This window comes from Alligator sinensis, unplaced genomic scaffold (genome assembly GCF_000455745.1).
Source record: "Alligator sinensis unplaced genomic scaffold, ASM45574v1 scaffold528_1, whole genome shotgun sequence".
Taxonomy (NCBI): Eukaryota; Metazoa; Chordata; order Crocodylia; family Alligatoridae; genus Alligator; species Alligator sinensis.
In genome coordinates this window covers 4,742,632-4,764,995 of record NW_005841846.1, presented here as the reverse complement: position 1 = coordinate 4,764,995, position 22,364 = coordinate 4,742,632, and the positions used below count along the sequence as shown (strand labels likewise).

At 40.9% G+C, this 22,364-nt stretch overlaps 1 protein-coding gene across 6 annotated transcripts in view; it reads left to right on the top strand.

Annotated features, from left to right (window-relative positions):
- FAM149A (family with sequence similarity 149 member A) overlaps nucleotides 1–20,326 on the top strand; it is a 40,011-nt gene extending 19,685 nt beyond the window's left edge. Inside the window, exons 7-15 of one of the 6 annotated variants that reach the window (XM_025207752.1) lie at nucleotides 141–331; nucleotides 3,211–3,365; nucleotides 4,941–5,044; nucleotides 5,249–5,476; nucleotides 5,756–5,876; nucleotides 6,998–7,126; nucleotides 7,597–7,675; nucleotides 8,053–8,133; nucleotides 12,441–13,473. In XM_025207752.1, the coding sequence (XP_025063537.1) occupies nucleotides 141–331; nucleotides 3,211–3,365; nucleotides 4,941–5,044; nucleotides 5,249–5,476; nucleotides 5,756–5,876; nucleotides 6,998–7,126; nucleotides 7,597–7,675; nucleotides 8,053–8,129 (1,084 nt within the window). In that variant the 3' untranslated portion in view covers nucleotides 8,130–8,133; nucleotides 12,441–13,473. Of the gene's footprint in view, nucleotides 1–140; nucleotides 332–3,210; nucleotides 3,366–4,940; nucleotides 5,045–5,248; nucleotides 5,477–5,755; nucleotides 5,877–6,997; nucleotides 7,127–7,596; nucleotides 7,676–8,052; nucleotides 8,134–12,440; nucleotides 13,474–20,120 lie in introns of those variants that run through there. The other 5 variants (XM_025207745.1, XM_006015879.3, XM_006015878.3 and 2 more) reach the window with 5 other exon arrangements.
- The last annotated feature ends 2,038 nt before the right edge of the window (nucleotides 20,327–22,364 follow it).

Genomic DNA, 22,364 nt, shown 5'->3' with positions numbered 1-22,364 from the left:
TATAAAATCTGACATATTTTCTAATATAAATGTATTTGACCCCTTCCTTCTTCTATGAGGAAGTGTGCTTTGATATACTGTGAATGTTAGCAGAAATTGGTAGAATTCAGTAATAAAGGCAAATTTGCTTCAATTGTTAGTGATGATGAGAATTTGGAACAAAAGAAAGCCCAGCTTGCTCAAAAGAAGAATAAACATGGCATTCCTCCTGTTTCTCCCAATGCTTGTATCCAAGATGCTGTGGCTGCTGAAGTGTTTGATCATGTCTGGAACAATATAATTGAAATACTGGAGGAGCTGATTAGAAAAAATTGGGAATCTGTTATCACAGGTATTTGAAATTTTTGGAGATGGCATTTATAGTATTTTACCTAGAACGCTAATTTCTTATTTAATTACATTTGGCTTACAAAATCATTTATGATTATATTGGGATAGAGCTAGAGCAGCCGTGTTTCCTGAGTCTCAAAAGGGAACTCTCCCCCACTTGAGCCCCTCAGCTCTTTAGCATGCTTAGCTTTTTCCAAGCTGTAGTCTCAGCTGAGTGCACTGGAAAGTGGGGAGAGGGATAAGCAGGGGTGCAGAGCACTGTGGATGCTGAAGATCAGCAAACTCCCCATTGTGCACTGTAGCTGGAGTGTGCCACCACAACGGAATTCCCATTGGAAGGGCATTCCTACTGGAAGTGGACAAAAGCATTCAATTTAACCAAACTGAAGTGAAGATTCTTAAAAGTTCCCACCAAAACTGGGATTTATGATCAGCCTGGATGGAACTGTATGTACTTGCATGTGGAACTTCATAAAAACTCACTGGGCCTGAGCTAAAGCTTCCCTGTGGAAAGATATTGACTTCTGTTGGATTGAGACTAGGCCTATAAGAAGAGCTTAAATGAAAAGATCAGTACAAGAAGGCCAGAGGAGATGAGTAATCAAGGGGCACATCTACATGAGATGTTTACTATGCATTAGACTAATTAGCTGAGCAGTAAATATCTCAGCATCTACACATGTGCCCCTGTTAGGCTGGAATAAACTAATTTATTTGTAAGTATTTACAAGTATTATGCTGCTGTGGAGTAAAAAATTTCCGCAGTGGCATATGTGTAGACACTGGATGGATTGGCTGCAGCATGAGGGTGCTTCAGTGTAGGGGCTGCCTGCAGGTTAGCCCTACATTGACACACCCTTGTACCCCAGCCAGCCCCTCTTCAGCATGTTGAACCGGGGAGAGCAGCCCTAGGCTGGCAGGCTGAACTCTCTGGGTCTTGTCATAGCTCAACATGCTATCTGTGGTCCTGGACATACATTCAGATGACAATGAACTCCAGAGTTGATTGCTCTGGAGTTTATTGTTTTGCATTAATTGCATGTAGAGTCGTGCCCATGGTGTAACGTAATGCTCCTGGTAGGTCACCTGCAGCGTGGCTTGACTCTGCGTTCTGTGTGTCTAAAAGCATTAATCTCTACTGTTTGTAGTAAAAGATAAAGGTTAGTTAACCAGAAATAAAACAGCTGAGATGCTTTATAAACCTATATGTGATTTAACTACTAGAGAGGAATAGAGTCCCACTGAACGTGTATGGGTTATGAGATTAATGTAGGATGGAACATCAGTTTGCCTCCATAAATCTGATTCTTCCTGGTGGTTTAGTAAAGTATTGCACAGAAAAGCAGCAGGTAAAGGGCAAATTAACTAGGCTGGAATAAACTAATTTATTTGTAAGTATTTACAAGTATTATGCTGCTGTGGAGTAAAAAATTTCCGCAGTGGCATATGTGTAGACACTGGATGGATTGGCTGCAGCATGAGGGTGCTTCAGTGTAGGGGCTGCCTGCAGGTTAGCCCTACATTGACACACCCTTGTACCCCAGCCAGCCCCTCTTCAGCATGTTGAACCGGGGAGAGCAGCCCTAGGCTGGCAGGCTGAACTCTCTGGGTCTTGTCATAGCTCAACATGCTATCTGTGGTCCTGGACATACATTCAGATGACAATGAACTCCAGAGTTGATTGCTCTGGAGTTTATTGTTTTGCATTAATTGCATGTAGAGTCGTGCCCATGGTGTAACGTAATGCTCCTGGTAGGTCACCTGCAGCGTGGCTTGACTCTGCGTTCTGTGTGTCTAAAAGCATTAATCTCTACTGTTTGTAGTAAAAGATAAAGGTTAGTTAACCAGAAATAAAACAGCTGAGATGCTTTATAAACCTATATGTGATTTAACTACTAGAGAGGAATAGAGTCCCACTGAACGTGTATGGGTTATGAGATTAATGTAGGATGGAACATCAGTTTGCCTCCATAAATCTGATTCTTCCTGGTGGTTTAGTAAAGTATTGCACAGAAAAGCAGCAGGTAAAGGGCAAATTAACAGGGAAATTCTGTCCTCTGGCAGGTACAGGGGTTCCCTTTTGAAACTGATGGTAACTTCATCTCGTCTTTAATTGTATATTAATAGCACAAACAAATAGAAAATCATGACCAATAAACTGAAACTAGTAATTGACTTCCAATATAGTTGTGAAACGAAGTAGGAGTAGTGAAATACTTGCAGAATTCTATAATAGTAGAACTTAATGGTGAGGGTACTACTATTGAACTAAATGAGCTGTTCACATCTCCAGTAAAAGGTTTATTCACATCCTATAAATCAAAGAGATCTAGGTTTGCTATCAGTCTTTTTGTTCAGGGTCATCAATGTGGGGAAAAGGAGCTGTTAAGCAAAGGCTTTGGATAAAGACTAAAGAAATTTAAGGCTGAGAGAGAAATAACACAATAATTTATGGATACATTACATAAATCTTTAGTTCCTGTTGTTCATATTTTTTTTTCATTTCTAACAGACATATATAGGAATATTTAATAATATTTATGAAGTTTTTAGCAATCTTTTTAAAACTACGTTTCTGTTATGTCTATGGTTAAACTCGATTTATTATTTATCCGGGAAATAGTCATTTGGAATTTTTTTCAGAAACATGTTTTCTTATTTTGACAGCAGGTATGTTTTTAAATGTCATGCATCTCCTCAAAATTAAAACAATTCGGGCTATAAGAATATTAATTATGAACATTTAATAGTGTTTACATATTATATAATATGTATTTGCAATATAACATAGCAGATCTAAATCACTGATATTTGTTAGCCAATACCAACCATTGTAGCTCCATTATTTCCTGTTTACTTGTATATTTCATTCTGCTGCAGCAAATGATAAACAGGTGGAAAAGTTGAAAGCTACTACAACTAAATTGCCAGATCTACCAGTATTGCATATTACAACAGATACAGTGAGTGTACCCCCATCAAGGGGCTCTGAGGCACGAAGCACAACTTTTGCTTCACATTATGTTCCATCTCAGGTAAAATATGGTTCCATAAAACAGATTCCTATTGTTTTCATTTGGCCTTTGCCTTTTCTAGTTCAGACTAGAAATGCTTCCCTTTGTATTGATTATGTACCTTTGAGGTATTTACCTTTTTTCACTTAAAAGAACATAGTGGCCATGTCCAGGCAAGTGTGGCTGTGTGGTATGTGGTGCCACAGACATGTCTGCGGCACCACATACTGCATATTTAGCTGCTCTCTGTGCTGCAAAGGAACAGTGTGGGGGGTGCAGGTTGATTCCTGGATATCCCTGGGTTGCAAAAAAAAAATAATCGGAGCAACGCGCACAGGGACAGCATGCGCCACTCAAAACCAGAGCCTGGCTGGCCGGAGCCATGCTCTGGCTGCTGGCCAGGTTCTGAGTGGCAGGATCACCACTGCTGCAGCCACAGGAGGTCCCCAAGATCCCAGTTAAGGCTGCTGGGGCCAGCCCAGTGCTGGCCCCAGCCTCCCCTACCCCACCTGGGGTGACCTGCAGTGCACCAGAGCATGCATGGCACAGGCATTCCCCGGGAACAATTAGCAGTGGCACAAGGTGGAGTGCCACTGCTAATAGTGCAGTGCTAATAGAGCAGTGGCACTATCCACTGCTAGTTATGCCTGGGGAAACAAACATTCATGCCTGTGTGGATGTGGCCAGTGGGGTTTTTTGGACAATACAATAATTTAGAGACTCTTTTAGGATTGAGAACATACTGCGTTAGGTGATGTAAAACAGGTAACATTTTTTTTTCCTTTCCAGACATGAAAAGTAAATTACAAAATAAAGTAGTGCTCAGCTCCTTCATCCCTGGGTCAGAGTATGCCCAGGCAAATGGAATCTTTGGTCAATGTATTGCCAGCCATTAACAAGTTTTGACTGAACACCTGTGACTGTTATAAGCTTCATTATAGAAGCTTATAACTTGGTTAAATTTAGATAGATATTACTGGAGATGAGTAAATTCTCCTCTCTGACTCAAGGATGGAGCCCATATTAAATTTAGCTCCTACTTCAAAGAATGGTGAGAGTTTCACATCGAAACATTTGAAATATTTTTTGTTGTTAGCAAAATATTTCCCCCTACCCTTATTGGATGAATCATTGTAGTTGACATAAAAAAATAGAAAGAGAAAGAAGTAAAAAAAGAAAAAGGAGGAAGCATCTGCTATTGAAAATTTCAATGGATGGTCAGATGAGCATAAAGTTTTTAAATAACTTTAAAACAGGACTTTATATAATGGAATGGAAGGAGAAAAGCCACTATAACCAATATGTGTTGCTTCCAGGTCTGGCTATAATAAAAATGTATAGGGGTAGATATTATATATATATTTGCAGTGATTATTTTGTATTAATGATTTCTTTCTGTAATATTTATTGTTAACCTAATTTTAAAGCTTTATATGAGGAATTTTGACTCCTGTCATTTGCACCTTAGTTTGGAGAAAAAAATTTTGATGATAATATGTAGTGGTATCCTATGAGTCTTTTCTCCTAATTGTGATTTTAGGCCCCCTTCGCAAAAGCTAAAGAGACTGAAAGGGTAAATGTTATTGCTTTTTTTAGGTTCATCGGTTCTCCAGCAATTTCTACAGTGATTTGAATGGTGTTATGACAATTCAAGCTAAGCCACTCCAGCAGAGGCATTCAGCCATAGCAGACAAGATCCAGTAAGTGTTTAATGGGAAGATAGCATGCAGATTTTTTATGATACATATTGTTGTTAAGGCCATGTAAAAGACACTTTGTGAACATAAAAATGCAGACATTTTTTTTGTTGATAATTGATAAATTTAAAATTGGATTTTATTTTGTAAAAACAGGAATAATATTCTAATAAGAGGCCTTTCTATTTTTCTTCCCCTCCCATCTAGGAATGAACAAGATGACAAACTGCATAACATTGGCTCCAGTATTCCCAACTCAGTGCGAAATCGGGTGGGGCGAATAACTGATAACAATGTTCTCTCATCATCCCGAGTACTGTTGGCATCCTCTAGGAAAATGCCAGCACATCGCAGGCTACCATCTCTCACCTCAGACCCACTATGCTCAAAGACTCCAAACGTATACAGTGATGAAATCCTTAGAGGAACTAAACTGTGAGTTTTTTGTTTCACTCTCTGTTTCACCGAGCTGAATGCATAACAATGGGTCAGGTTTTAATGAATATGGCAACAGATTTGAGAACTGAGATCTAACGAAGATCCAGACTTCATTGGAAAAATGTAATATGCATAAAGCATTATTCTATGATAAATAGCAATTTTCTACATTTAAAGTAGCTTAAATGTATTAGGATTTTTTTTCTGATGTAGGTAAAAAAAAAAAAATCTCTTATGAATATTCCTAAAAAAAATATATCAATGGATCTTCTACAGGTGTACTGGCTTTGATCGCTTGTCCTCTCCCCATGTACATACAACTCGGAACAAGTTGCCACCAATAAATTCAGAGACAGTTGAACAGTATCTGTCAGTGCCTGGATCACGACAAAGCTTTGTAAGATATGTTCCTTTTCATGTTAACGATCAATAGAAATTTGAAAAGACTGCTTTGCATTGCTTTTTGAAATATTGCTTTGGGGAGATTTGCATCCAATCACGTTTTATGGTAATACAAGGTTTTAATATAAATTAGAGAATATACTTATGTAAGAAGGAATAGTAGAAGGTACATTAGGGCCAAAATGTAGATTATTTTAAGTATTTTGTTCTAAAACTAAATAACGTGCTTGAAATTCTAAGGAACAGATAAATGAGTACCCTGTTGGATATCTGTTTGTGTCTTGGATTTCAATATTTCCTTTAAATGTGGTATTTTTGTGCTCTTGTATAATGGCCTGAAAGCACCATCCTTCCCTACATAGGAATAATATATAGGAGATAGAAAGTTCACAGTTTTCAATTTGGGATTCCCACTCAATTTTTACCTTTAGGAGCTGGTTTGTCCCTCAAAAAGGTCACTCCCCTTTGCGCAAAGGGTGTGTTTACTACTGTATACGTCACCAATGAGCACTATACTGAATAATGCAAGTTGTACCTCTTCCCACCCTGGACCTGGCCCTAGTAGTCCCACAGAGTAGAGGGCTTCTGTGGATTGTTGTTTAGGGAGGAGTATATGACAGAGGCATATGGGTGTGTGGGATCTTAACATCAGTAGCATAGATAAGGATCTGTTCATAGAAATGCATTGATAATCGGATTGTATCGGTCAGACATATAAACATATACAGAATAGTACAGGTTTATCATATATTTTCATCCTGTAGAATAGGACCTCCTGGGCCTTTTTTACAATATAGGCAATAGGGTCTAGTATAACTTTCTCAAATCATGTGAACGTGAAATATGTACACGATTTTACCAGTTATCTTTCTTAGTCTTTCCCATTTGTATAGTCATAGTTATGCACCTCTCTGCCCTCACTGTAAAACATAAGAATCTAATTTAATGTAATTGATGTCTGGTTGAAGATCTCAAGAAGTCCTCTAAAAAATCAGTTCTTTCATGTTAATAGAAAATTAGCTCTTTTATTTTAAATTAAGTGAAGCTCAAAGGGATTGTATTTTAGCCAAGCTAATATTTATGTTTTTTTCATTGTTAATTTTGTTTCTTTTTCAGCATAGAGGTCGATATGCTCATAGCAGAGTATCAAGTGCAGTACCTGACAGCACAGAGCGACGACCACTTAGAGAACGAACTGTCATTGTTGATCAATTTTCAAGACCCAATACCACTCACACATTCAGGGTGGGTTTTTGGGTAATTCAGGAGACTAGACCAGACTGTGAGAGACAAGGGAAAACTTTATTCAGGAAGCCTCCCCTCCCACCTGCTTCATGACTGCAAAACGATCTCATGCCCTAGCAATTTTTGTGTGCCTTATGATCCCAGGAGCGCAGGGAATCATATTTTCTTCAGAGAGCAAAATGTCAAAAAAGGGATTGGGAAGGAGCTAGGGTCATGTTTCTGCACTTCCATCTGCAGTGGTCTGAATAGTGGGGTTCATGTAGTGGAAAGAGATCCATCCTAATGTACAATCTGCTTGATACCTTTCCATACATGAGAGGGGTGACTTGCGGTACAATCTCTAGAGCTACCTCTGGAGCAGTGCTGTTCCACACTACCTTCTCTGTTGTGATGTAACACAAAGCCATAATCAAGCCCTTAGTGTATGAGAGAACCACAGGGAAAAAAAATATTTTTCCCCTTTTTTTCAGTCAGACACAGCTCAGAAAAGGTCATTGACTTCTATGGATTTTACTAATCACACGTGGACAGGCCATGTTTTTTTAACAGGTAAGAAAACTCAGATTCACTAAGACCCAAATGCTAGCAAAAATAACAAATAATGCAGTTGAATAGGAACCACCTCAGTATGAAAGAAGGAGTGAACCCAGTAGGATATTGTAACTCTCTTGCATTGGGAATACATCCTATTTTCCCTTCCATTGGTCAGAGGATGGCCCCAGTTTTGTCAACCTGCTGGTATATTGCAAAACTCATCTGGTTGTTACTATGTGGAGAGGGAAGAAAATTTGCTTGCTGTTTTTTTAAGGAGTTTGTATTTTTAATTAGGGCAGGAATGCACACAGTATCCAGGATACACAAGGCCATTTGGTGTTGTATTTGAATTAACATATGTTTGTTCTGTTTTTGTACAATGCCCAACACAGTATTATCCTGGTTCATGACTGTAGCTCTTCAGCAACATCATCATCATCATCATAATAAATGGTATAAGCATAACTAGAAAGGTAATGCAACTCCATCCTAGACTCAAGAGGGCTTTTTGTCCAAAAGAAAACATGACATATTTTCTTCTGTGGTTGCCATATCAACAGTGATTTGGTTTTTAAAATATACAGAACTCATGTAATAGATGTGTATTGCATTATAAACTGGCTAAACACAATATATACAATTATCCCTTTTTAATAATTAATATCTTTAATGTTTTAATCTTTCCTTAACATCATTTAAATATAGACAGTGTTGTTTTAGACATTAACATAAAACATCTTTTAAATAAAAAATATCACTCTTGACTTGTAACTATGGTCATACTCATACAGTATCAGCAAAGAAAGCAGACACTGATTGACTAATTTAGTTTCAGTATCACAATAAATTATCTTATTGGCTATCTAGTTTTTAGAATAATGAAATAATATTTTTTATCTTACTTCATTAAGTCAGTGAAAGTCTGTTATTTCACACATTCCATGACCAGTTTCATTTCTAAGAATTGTAGGTTTTCCTGAGTTTTGAATAATTCTTTGGTGAAAGCATTATGTAATGAAACAAATAAGCTGTAAAAACTCATTGAGAAAATAGGTGATGTTAGAATACAATCAGGCTAACAAGTGTTCTTTCTAAAGGCAGCTTATCAGCAGCAGCAGCAGCAATCAATCCCTCACAGTCAAGGATGATTGTCTTCCATGATTGTCTTATCTGTGGATTTGAAGATGTCTGACGAGGCCTATCTGGGATCGACAGACTGTTGCAGCTCAGGGCACATGTTTCTGTGTGGGGTGGATGGCCTAGGTTCTTGATTTCGTCCACAGGGTTATTTCTTCTGCTCCCGCTTTTCCACCTCCTGTTTTTGTCCTAAAGTTTCAAAGTACTGAGATCCTTTCAGCAGATTCTTCCTCCATTTGGGGCAGTCCTGGGTGATAGTCTCCCAGAAACTGATGTTGCATTTGTTCAAGTTGGCTGTGAGGACATCCTTGAAGCACTTTTCCTGCCCTCCTCTTGAATGTACACCTTAACTGGACTGGGAGAATAAGTTTCATTTGCTTCAGGAATCTGGAGTCAGACATCCAGCCCAGCAAGGTTGATGCTGCACGATCATTGCCTCGATGCTTGTGGTGTTTGCTTGCAAGAGGGCTCTAACATTGATGCGTCTGTCTTCCCACTGGATTCCAAGGATCTTCTGCAGCAAGCACTGATGTTACTTCTCCAGTGGCTCCAGTTGGCTCCTGTATGTTGTCCATGCCTCAGCTTCATACAATAAGATAGGGACCACGACTGCTTGATATACCATGAACTTGTTTTCAGATCTGATGTCACAATTCACAGGTTCACAGAAGTTTAGGGCTGGAAGGGACCTTGTGAGATATCAGGTCCAGCCCCCCTGCTCTAGGCAGGAAAGACTGTTGGGGTCAAATAACTCCAGCAAGGTGTGCATCCAGTCTCCTTTTGAAGATCTCCAGGTTAGGTGCCTGCACCACCCCTGCTGGGAGTCTATTCCAGGGTCTGGTCACACAAACCGTAAAGAAGTTTTTTCTTATATGCAGTCTGAATCCTCCTTCTAGGAGTTTATGACCGTTGCTCCTCGTTTTCCCCATGGCACTTTGGTGAATAGTTATTTGCCTAGCCCCTGATGCTCTCCCCGATACATTTGTAAGCTGCCACCAAATCCACCCAAAATTTTCTCTTTTTTAGGCTGAACAGTCCCATATCTGTTAGTCTATCCTCATATGGCTTGCTCTTCAGGCCTGTAATCACACGAGCGGCTCTTCTCTGGACTCTCTCAAGGTTTCCCATATCCTTGAAGTGTGGCACCCAGAACGATTCAGTACTCCAGCTGCGGCCTCACCAGTGCTGAGTAGAGCAGGAGAACAACTTTCTTAGTTTTGCTTGAGATGCATCGGTTGATGCATGCCAGCATATTGTTTGCTCTGCTAACTGTAGCATCACTCTGGTGGCTCATATTCATTTTATGGTCAATTATGACCCCCAGGTCCCTTTCGGGTGTGGTGCTAGCTAGCGTAGCACCATTGAACCTGTAAGTTTGTTGCAGATTATTCCTCCCTAGATGGAGCACTTTACACTTCTCAGTGTTGAACGGCATCTGGTTCTAGTCCACTCATTAACTAATCTGTCTAGGTCTGCCTAGATCATCAGCCTACCCTGAGGTGTTCAGTCTTTGAACCCCTCCTTTTTTCAGGCATCTAAAGGCTGCACTTGCACATTTGAAGTGATGTTGAATTTCTTTGTTGATGTCAGCCTTCTGTGAGAGATGGCTTCTGAGGTACAGGAAATACTCAGTGTTCTTCAGAGTCTCACCATGAATCTGAATAACTGGAGCTGGGGACTACTTATTAAGAGCTTGTTGATGGAGGGCCTTAGTCTTGTAAATATTAAGCATCAGTACCATTTTCTTGTATGCCTTGGTGTGACAGGGGGCCAGTTCAGGGCTGGGTTTCATGGTTGGCCCACCCACCTGTCTAGGGCAGTCTGCCCTGTCTTGCCTGCCAAGACTTGTAATAAGCTTGATGTAAAATGTGGGAGGCCCATTTAATGCCCCAATGCCTAGGGCATTACACATAGCTCCGACTTTCCCTATACTGTGTCCCATGCCTCGCAGATGGCATCCAAAGTTCTTCCTCTCTGACCCACACTCAGCCTCAAAACATTTGAGGGCTTACTGGGGTCTTTGGCCTCACCCAAAACTTGGTCTCACCACATCTGAGAACTTACTGGAGTCTAGCTCCTCTGCCCTCTCACTGGGGCAACAACTTGCACCCTCTCACTGGGGCTCACTCCCTGAACTACTTGTGCGGCTGGCCTATATGCAGACCTTCAGGTTCACCCTTGCAGCCCTACTCTGCATGCCCCCAGCGCAGCCCTTCAGGCTGCCCTTGTGGCCCTACTCTATGTGGTCTGTTCTCTAACTGCGTCCCCCTCACTGGGGGCCAACACTTTGCCATCTTGCAGGGGCCACTCTTCTGCCCCCTCACTGGGCCCTTGGGGTCTTATACCCCATGGATTCAGGTGTCCAAAGTCATGCCCGGCCCTACTCTGGGTTACCCACCAAGTTGTGGGGGCTGGGGTTATGAGGCGCCTCATACTCGCCTTTTACTAGGGAGGAATCTGGTGTGGCATTTCCTGGGGACAACCCCGCCACAGGCAGCCCCACCACACCATCCTACCCTAGCAGGGTGTAGTTTTCGGTCATTCCCCAGGACCAGGAGCCTCCAGCCATCCTCATAGCTCTTGCCCTTACCTGCAAGATGTTTCATGAGCAGCAGCTCAGCCAGGCAATGTTCTTCCCCGGCTGCTTGCATTAAACTGCTGGCTCAGACCTGAGAGGTTGGGTTAAAATGGAGGCTGCTCACCCCCTTCCTCCTATCCCTGGATCCTCCTGTGGTCATGTGACTGCCTTATCAGGGCAGGCCTACACCTGCCAGTTGCCCTTCTGCCTGTGCTGGCCCTTTAAAGTAGCAGGCACCAAAGGTGCTCTGCCACACTTGGTAAAGATGTTGTTGATTGCCTGAAGCTCTGTTTCTGAGTGCACATACACTATGGCAGCATCATCAGCATACTGGAGCTCAGTGATTGAATTTGGGGAGGTCTTGGTTTTGACTCAGTCAGCTGAGATTAAACAGGTTATCACCCATTTGATAGTTTAGCTCCACTCTGATTGGGAGCTTGTTGATGGTCAGATGTGGCATCTCAGTAAGGAATATGGAGAAGACTGTTGGAGCAATGATGCAGCCTTGCTTAACTCTCATCTTAACCTCAGAGAGGTCTGTGATAGGTTACTGAGAACCACCACGCATGTGCCTTTATGGAGCTGACAAAGTATGGTGACGAATTTCAGTGGGCATCCCTACTTCAAAAGGATTCTCTGCAGTGCTTTTTGGTTGCTAGAGTTGTAGGCTTTTGTGAGGTCAAAAAAGGCCATGTAGAGAGGTTTATGTTGTTCCCGACATTTTTTGTCCAGCTGGAGAGCAGTGAAGTTCATGTCAGTTGTGCCTTTTTCTAAAGCCAGCCTGTAAAAAGAACACAAATATTGAGAAGTAATTAGCTGGTATTAACTCCCTGGATGTCAGGCAGGAGGCAGGGTAGAGTGGAACCTTATCAGCTAGCTAGTTCAGAGTCAAGAGTTTTCATTAAGTAACAGCTAATTCCATCAGGTGCTATCTGAGGTTAGCATCTGACAACCTTATGGAAGCTCATGCCTTTCTGAACTACTTAGTCTATAAAGTGTCACTGCCCTGCCTTTAATCCAAATATTGTTCTGGTGTAACTTTCAAAGCCTATTTTCTGGTTTCAGGCACACATCGTTACTCCAAATCCTTTCAAAGGAATCCATCTACATCTAGGAAGAGATTTCAAGTTGCTTCTTAATATATTTTAAGAAGAAACAGAAAACACATTGCACTGAATGGACAACTATTATGCTCAGCAATATTAGACATCATATGGATGGGATGAAGAAAGTATTATAGCATTCTGTGTGCTGCTTACCTTTCCAGTCTGTCTTGTACATGTATGTTTGAAGGTAGCTTGGACGGAGAGGCTGGATGTAGCTGAGAGAAAAAAAAAAGGAAATCAAGTGATTAAATGTGGAATTCAGGATTTCCTTTTGTAGGAAATAAGATGCTGCTGCTGTTTCTCCTACTCATCCATGCCTCCACTGTTTTGAGTTTTTCATCTGGTAAATTTCTTTAGTTCCTTCCTCTAATGGAAGCAAGTAACAAGGTGCTTTTAAGCCCTTGAAATTATATTCATGTTACCCAGCCTCCTGTTTCATAGACTTTCTGAGCTGTCAAACACTGATTGTATACAAAGTTCATATGTTTTAAAATAGAAGCTTTTTATTACCCTATTGTGTCCTTTCTCTCTCTCATCTTTGTTATTCCGGTTGCTGTTCTGTAAATATTTTCTGTCCTTGGCTTGTTTTCCCTTTTAAAACTAGGTCTGTATTCATTTTAACAGTGATTAGAGAGCTAAACTTCATTTATAACTTGCTATTAAGCTGTCCTCTACTTTAGGTGCTGTAGAACAACTGAGATAGAATTGTTCTCGGAAAACAATGACTGCCCAGCCAGGTGAATGTATTCCATAAATCCCAAATTACTTGATATGCTTGCTGACATGCCAATAAGACAGTTCTAACTTTCTCAACTTGTGTATTCTTCGAGGGCTTTCTATGTCACATACTCCTATAACACCTAATACAATTTCTTGTATCTAATCCTAAACATGATTTACTTAACATTAAAGTATTTACTTAATGAATTGGTGCATTATTAGTATTCCTGGCATGTGTGTAGACCCATAAAAAAGAAAAGGACTAACTTTAATTTTATTAAAGGTACTACATAGTAAGGTAATCGGCATTATACATCAAAAAATAAATAGGAGCCCCTTCCTTGAAATAGCTATAGTCTAAATAGATGAGATATACAAAGGTTTGGAGGGGAAACAAGGAAAAAGAAGTATAATGACTTGCCCAAATCATGGAGGATCAGTGGAACAGTTTGGAATAAAATCCAGGCCTCCTATGTCCCATTAGAGTCTTCTGGTCATTGACTTACATTGCTTTTTATTTCTCTAAGAATTATATGTATATCTTGTGTCATTGATAAGCCAAGACAAGGAAGATATGGTATTTTTATTTGCACTGTTTTCAAAGTTTGGATTGAATACAGCTACCTGCTACATGTCAGTGTTTCTTTAAGTGAATAAGAATTTTATTTTGACAATTTTTCTGTTTGGATTTCTGCTTAAGCTCTCCATGGGTGTGATGGGGACTTTTTTGGTTCCCCTTCCCCACCCTTGTTTGGAATTGTTGTGTTTTGAGAAAATGAAATGTACGCTTTTAGTTACCTACATCAAACAGGTGGTTTAAGGTATAATGTCTGTGAAGTTCTTAAGGATCCTCAGGCATATAAACAGGGCTTTTCCCCCTCAATCAGCATGGGGGAAAAGCCTTTCCTCTTTCATTTGCATACAAGGAACCTCATTAAATACATTGTCTATCATTAAACTTTTGCAAAAAGCAGTATGTGCTCAGCAATGGAAACCAAACATGAAGCTGATTAAATGCAGTCAACACTGAGCATGGCCATAAAACACCATGACCCATATTGGGCAAAAATACTGATGGGAACCTCTTTTTTTTTTATTACAAAACAACTAAAACTACATTAAGACAAAACGTGACAATCTCTACCTACAACAATACCTTGTTCTTATTATGCCTCTTTCTATTATTAACACTAACCTCTCCCAAAATTCCCCAGCCCAGGACAGAGTAATAACTTTCACTTTATCCCTTTGTCCTTTTAGAAGAAACACTGCCGTTCTTCTTTCCTCTATCTCTTCTCTGCCTTCTCCTTTCCTCTCTTGTCTACATTTTGATCCACATAGTATTTCAATTAATATACTGCCAACTCCAAACAATTTCTTATGGTGAAAGCCAGTCACTTGACCAACAGTAGATTTCTCACCTTGCATATCACTGCTGTCACACAAAGTAGTATGATTCTCAGTCTCTCTCTCTCTCTCCAGTCCTTTGGGCATTAACCCATACATAACCGTTTCATATGTTAAATCACAGTTCATATTGATCACTCTCAAAAATCAACATACCCGCTCCCATAACACTTGCACAAAAGGGCAGTCCCAAAATACATGCAGTACAGATTCTTCAGTCCCACATTCCTCTCCAGCATGCTGCTGAACTTACCAAAACCCATTTATGCTGAAAGCCCCTCACAGGAAGAATATTTCATATCATCTTCTATATGATATTTATATGTTCTTTCAATCTGTCACTTCTTTCCACACATTTGCCATCTTTGAACAGTGGGCCAGTGGCTGCCATACTCATGGCTTTTTCCAGTTTCCCCATATATGTCCCATCTTCTTAATCTGCTTCCTGCCAGGTACCAGCAGAAACATGCAGCCTTTCCCACACCCTCCATTGTCTCTTTACAGAGCATGCTTATAAAGTAAGTATGCACAAAACTTCCAAATCTGGTATTCCCCAGCCTCCTAAGTCGCTGGCTTTATATAGCTTTGGCTACCCTTTCTCTTTTACTCCCCACTGCCCCACAAAAATGCATATCTGCCTCTGTACCCTCCTTATCTGTTGCCATGATGGTGATTACATGTAAAGGATGATAGTCAAGAGTACTGTTTTCATGGCAGCCATTTTATCCTTGAAAGATAACATTCTACCATGCCACAGTCCCAAGGTCTGCCTTACCCTTATCTCTTAAATTCTCCCATGACTTTGTTCCTTTCTCTTTGGTGCACATACGGATTCCCAAGATCTTAATTACACCTTCTACCACCATAGCCTAAACTTTTGCAAATTATCCCAATTCCCCACACTCATCAATGTACTTTTCATCTTATTTAATTTCACCCCTGACACTTTGCCATAGTCCTCAGTATGCTTCAATGTCCTCTTGTGGTGGCTGGGGTCACTCTCAGGGTTGGGAAGCGTTGGGAACAGACCCCGATGCTCCCAAAGGGAGATCCAGGGACCCTGGCACCACAAGGAATGTACCTGGGAGGAGGACAGAGTCAGGGCTGAAGCCGCATGAGTTGGCGTTATGCTGGCTTTTCAAGCGGCTGTCAATCAGACTGGTCGGCAGCTGGCTGATGATGTCAGCTGCGACTGTACCTGCAGGAGATTTAAAAACCCCGGCAGAAGCTGGGTGCAGAGGGGAAGGCAGGAGGCAAGGTACCAAGCTACCTGGGGTGTGACCCAGCAGCGCAGCTTTCTACCCCCCCACTCTGTGATGCTGTCCCACCAGGGGTGAGCAGGAGTGTTATAAGGGAGCTAGGTAGGACTCCCCAATACCAAGCTCTCCAGTAAGGGGTGTGGGGCTTGACACTGCCTGACCTAGAAGGGCACAGCCATCTTTGAGCCTGTGGAGGGCACAGCAGGTCCAAGCCCAGCACAGGGCCAAAGCAGGACCAAGGATTAGGGGCTAGTGGCAGGCTGCAACTACAAACCTGCAGTGCATACTGTGGCTGACGGAGCCAAGGCCCAACAAGAGGCCATAAGAGGATGGAGTCAGTAGTTGGACTGGTGACATGACAGCCCTCATGGTTGGCAAGTGGACTGGGGTGTAGGGGTGGCGGAGCCCCAGAACCAGCTGCTTCAACCTTGTGAGTATTACCATCTCCAGGCTAGGGTAGGAACACCACTGAACCCCTCCTTTCAATTATGGATTCATCAAGTTGTGGCAGATGAGTCTGGGGCCTGACCCAGGGAGTGGGGAGGTATAGCACCAAACGAGGGCACCACACCTCTCATTTGATACATTGTCCTAAGCCACTATGTTCACTTCATCCAATGTACATTTAACGTCTCTTCCTCCTAGTATCTTCACATCACTTATTATCAGCTTATCACAAAGTCTCAGTGCCAATGACTCCATTGTGCACACAGAAAGATAGGGAGATAGTGGGCATCCACGTCTCACCCTTGTTAGTATGAATAATGCTTTGTTTAAGTAATCTAATCATTTACCAGTACTTGACTCCCTGCTTTACTGTATAGCACTTTAACCCATCCAGTCATCTTTGCTGGAAACCCCATCCCCTGGAATACTTCAAGCATGAAATCATGTTCAGTACTATCATAAGCTTTTTCCAGGCCTAAATTCATTATTCCTATGTTCCTTTTCCTCTCTTGCACATCCAGTGTGAGATCTCTCATTAACCATAGGGTCTGGGATATCCTCTCAGGAACGGAACACATTTGTTCTTGTATCATATCTGCTTATATGGTCACACATTCTTTTGGCCAGTACTTTTGCCATCAATTTGTAATCTGTGTTTAAAAGGGTTATTAGCCTTCAGTTGCCGAACACATCTTCCTTTCTCTTCTTGAATATCAAAATTATCACACCTGCAAAATCCTCCCCACTCGCCATTATTTCCCTGTATGTCTCTATTATATCTGTCCTTAGCCATTGGCAAACTTTTTCATAGAATTCCACCAGAAGTCTGTCTTTTTCCAGCACCTTCCCTCTCTTGCAAGCTTTTAAGCAATCCTCTATATCTCTCATACTTAACTTCTCCAATTTTTGTCTTCCCATCTTCTATTCCTTCCTTTATCCACTCAAGGAACATATTAATTTTTCCTCCATCTACTCCTCTTTATTTTTTACAGCTCTATAAAACTCCACTGCCACATCCAACACTTTTGCATTCTCCTCTATTCAGATTCATTCTTCAGTTCTCACTGCTTTCAGTTCCTTCCTTCTTTTCCTCAGTTTCACCGAAAAATACTTACACCATCTTCCCCCTTCTTCACCCAATGTGCTCTAGTCAGAAAGATTGTTTTCAACGATTTTCCTTTTGAACTGTTCTTCAGTCAGTCACTTTTTGCCTTCCAGTTCTTCTTTCACTCATACTCCTCTTACCACCTCCTTTATTAATTCCTGCTTCTTTGCCTGCAGTCCTTCTAGCTCTTCCAGCTTTTTCTTCACTTCTCTTCCAATATTTTTGAAAAATTCTCTTGTTCTTCTCCTGATCAAAGTCCACCACTCCCAATGCTTTTGTAGTATCTCTTCAGAGTCTCCCTTCCTTTATATAGTTCCACAGTTCTTGACAGGTCTTCTCATCTTGTAATAATTGAACATTCAGCTTCTACATCCCTTTCCCCCTACCTTCACTTTCCTCTAAACTCACTTCCATTCTCAACATCTGATGATCACTGAAGAGCATGTCTAAGATCTTCTTTCCAATCCTTAGACCATTTGACATAATAAAAAATCAGTCCTTGAAACTTGTCTCCCACTCGGTTCTATCCTTGTAGTCACATTCTCACTAGGCCATACATCCTTTAAATCTCCTTCTTTTATTATATTAATCAGTACTTTTGATGAGCTGTATAGCTTTCTCTCCCATCCATCCTCCTTCTTATCCCCCTTCTCAATAATGCAATTGAAATCCTCCATCAGAATTTGCTGCCTACCTCTGCCTAGATATACCTCTAATTTCTTATAAAGGGCAATCGTTCTCTTTCCGCATATATATTAAAAATCTCTAACACCTTATTTTCAAACTCCACTACCATCCAGTGCAGTCTCCCTTGCACAATCACTTGCACTTGTTGCACTTCCAATTCCTCACTCCTGAACAAAATTGCAACTCCATCCACTTTGTTTACATCTAATCCTGCCCTCCATGATGCTCCCCATCCCTATCTCTTTACAAAACACTTGTAATCCCTCTCCCATGAGATTCCATACTTCTACAAACATGAGTTCACTTTATCCTCACTCAACAGCGGCATAATCTTAACCCACCTCTTCCTTGATAACACACTTCTGACATTTATGGATGCAATACACAAAGCTATGCTTGTCCATTTAATTACACATTTCTACCACTTTTATAAGTCTTCTATGCTGCTGCTTGACATAGTCAGCTCTAATCCTCCCACTCTTCACATCCCCATAATCTTTGGCAGTTGTTTTATTTTTTTGACATTCAAGAAAGTTCCTCTTTTCCCTCTCCCCCAACGTTCCACTTCCCTCCCTCCTCTTTCCCCCCTCTATTAGTCCCAGACCAATTAGCTCCAATGAGCTTTTCATCAACCTCCCTCTCCCTCTGTCTCTTTGTCTACCTTCTTCTTTTGAAGCTTCATAGCATATGATTTCTTTCTTTTCCCAATTTCATTCTCCTTCTTCCTCCTGCTCTATCCTCACTACTTCTTCCTGTATCATTCTCTCTTCTTTCCTTTCTCTCTCCTCTGTCTCAAAGTCACTTGTTCCACTTATCTTTCCTTCTTTTCCCTCCTCTGTTGCCAGCTGCTTCACTTCAGCTACTGAAATTTCACTCTCTTCCTCACCGGCTCTTTCTTCTTGTGGCATCTCCTCCACTGTCATGCATCCTCACTCAACATCTCTACTTTCCCTTTCCTGTCTCTGCTGCTCTTTTGTAGATCTAGCTTTCTTTGAGAAGGACCACAGGCATTGCCGCTGTAAGTGTCCCTTTTCTCCACAAATAATAAATTTCAGTACTTCTTGGCACTCTGCCACCCGGTGCCCTTCCCCTTCACGTCTGTAGCATATTGTATACTGGCAGTATGCAGACAGGCGTCCTTCTTGTCCACACTTGCTGCAGAGTTTATGCTGTCTGAAATACATTGTAAACCCTTGATGTGGCCCTACTTTGATTGCTTATGGTATGTGCATTATCCCACCCAGACTTCTCTCATCCACCCTCATTACCATCTGAGCTCTCCCAGATCCTGTCCATATACCATATTTATCATATATCTTCTCAAAATACATAAATTTTTGTATATAATTTTCCAACCATTTTTCTATCTCCCCCATCTCAAGCATGTGTGTTTGAATAATTATTGTATTTTCTCTTGTCTTCTCTCCCGCAATAAAACTTATACCCATAAGTTCTCTCTCGCTTTCTACTGCATATGTCTTCCAAAAATCTCTATAACTTCAGCTCCGACACAAAATTTCCCAAGACTTCCAGTTAGGAAAAGCAACAAGGCTATTCAAATTTATTTAACATCCAAAACTTCAAACAATTTTTTTTCCTATAAATTCATATCTATTTATCATCTGACTTCTCAGATCTCCTTCCCCTGTTACTACTGCTCTTATTAGGTATAGATTGCCTGGTGTTCCGTCGCTCACTTCCTCCCATCTTTCTCTTTGTGGGTCTAGCTTATTCCTCCCATTAGTCATCTTCTTTCCTTCAGTCACTGTTACATGCCTCATTTCTCCCTACTGACCTCCTCTCCTCTTCTCCCGTTCTTCCTGAAAACTGGAGTCTTCCCTTACTGCTTTCTTCAATAAAGCCTCCTCCAAACCTGCCGATCCCACCACACCTTTCTTTCCTACCTTCTTTTGTCCCTTCTTCCTCAGCTTCATCCGTCCTCCATTAGACTCTCAATCTTCACTTCCTCTTTCTGATTCACTTCTCATCTCCTGGTTTGTTTTTCCTTCCATAGCTGTCAATCTCCTTTCCAGGACCACCACTGATGCTGTTCCAGGCTCTGAAAACTCCTCCTTGTCCTCCATCCTGGTCTTCCACCACTATCGCTCCAGTGCTCCCAGCATTAATTCAAGCTGTAAACCAGGCTTCCTCCCAACCACTACACTTGATCTTAGCCAAGGGGCAGTCAAGAAGCTGAGTTTCTGATGGGAACCTACCACAAGGTTAGGTTAGTGCAACCCATCTGAATAAGATATATGGTAGTGCCCACTGTCACCAGGGCTTGAAAGACCGTTGACTCTGCTGTGGCCTAGCCAAATGAACTATATAGTAAATCATGAGCCTTTCAGCTTTTGACTAATATCATGCATATCTTGCATTATACAGAAGTAGGTACAAAAGTGCTGCTTAAAAGTGTGTTTATGGAGTACCTGTGCTAAAATTTGTAGTAATTTCAAAAAAGGTTAAGTGTCTCAGTTCTGGATGAGTTGAATCTATGGGTACCCATGGTAATTTGCCTTTATGCAAATTACTACAGCTGTGTTTATTTCAAAGTTAATGTTTCTAAATTTCTCTCTCATTTCCATGTGCTCTGGGGAAGTAGGGTCTGACAGTGAGGGGGTGGAGGCAAAGGTCTGAAGGAGGAAGAAGTTGCAGGGGGGCAGAAGGCAAAAAGACTATGTGACCCCTCAGATTTATTTTCCCTGCTGTAGCAGTGGGAGAGGGACAAATTCAAGGCAAACCTCCAATAATTAGATTCTATACCTAGAAAATTATAACAAATTTTAAAAATGTCCATATATAAAATTAACTATTGGGGGGTGGTCTTATATTCAGGGGCAACTTATATACAAGTATATATAGTACATTCATAATAATACTTCATATTAATAAATCTCGTTCACAGTTGGGTTTTCTTCATAGACTTCATAGACATTTGGGCTGCAAGGGACCTCAGAAGTTCATCGAGTCCAGCCCCCGACCTCAGGGGCAGGAAGTCAGCTGGGGTCACAGGATCTTAAGAAGCATGACTAGGAAAGGCAGCTTTATAGCCACCATGGGGAATGAAGAGTCAGGGCTGCTTTTCCAACAGAGTTCCCTGAGCAACATCACCCTAAGCAAAAGCTAACTCTCCAACTGTTTTATTGCCTGGAAAGAATGCAAGGAACATGATTTAGAAGCAATTTCATCATTAATTGGGATCTTTTGGTCATCCTGGCGGTAATACCTTCAAAATCAAGCATTGAGGAGACAGACTATACTGGTTTCCTTTGTTGAGGATCTGTTCATAGTGATAAAGATCAGCTGTGCATACTAATTAAGTAGAATATCCAATGTGTCTGTGCTTTGAAATTGCATCTATTTTGCAGAGTTAACAAGAATCCATTTTAAAAGTATTTTTATCAATAAGATTATAAAAAATCCCCCAAATCTCAAAAAGTAAACAATTTCAATAGCCATTTTGATAGTTTAAGCAAGTTTCAGGAGAAGTTTTAGAATATGTTTGGCAAAAACAATTTCAAAAAATTCCTCAGCTTTCCACAACTTAAAATTAAATCAAGTTAAAATTTAATTAAACTTTTAATTAAAAAGGCCAATCAAATATTTCATTTGATCAGCTCTCATACTGGCCATGGAGTATCCTTGATAGGCTAATAGACCATAACAGAGGTAGATGGTGTCACTCAGATGACCTAATTTCTTTCTTTGTGAGGTCCCAGAATGTTGTTTTTGGTTGATGTCCATTAGCCCTATGTACCATGGCATCTTGAAAGGTATGAAATGTTGACTGATGAGAGGCTCATTTTTTCCATAATAACTTATGGATGTGGAAATCAGTGATGCTGACAAGAAAAAAACCCATGACTGACAAGCTAATAATGCCTTTGCGGTGTGGCCCAGGAGATGGCTTGTATTTTCTCCTAAATAGAAAAAAAAGACAAATACTTATGTATTATTAGAGGAGGAAAAACACCTCCTCTTGTCATAGTGAATTTATGTACATTGTTCACATTAGACATGGAAATAACTTGGAAAAAGTAATCATGAAAAGAAAAGAGGTGAGTTATCTGCTGAATGCTTGAAACGAGTTATTGATCAAGACGGCTTCTGAAAAGTCTGCCATGATGTCACCATGACTGAATGAATTTTTGGTTCTAAACTCTCTCATGCAGGGTTCCACATGCTTGCCCTCTTGCTGACAGAGTATGTGAGGCACATTTTCCTCTTGGTATATGTCTCACTTGTAATTATATGATTT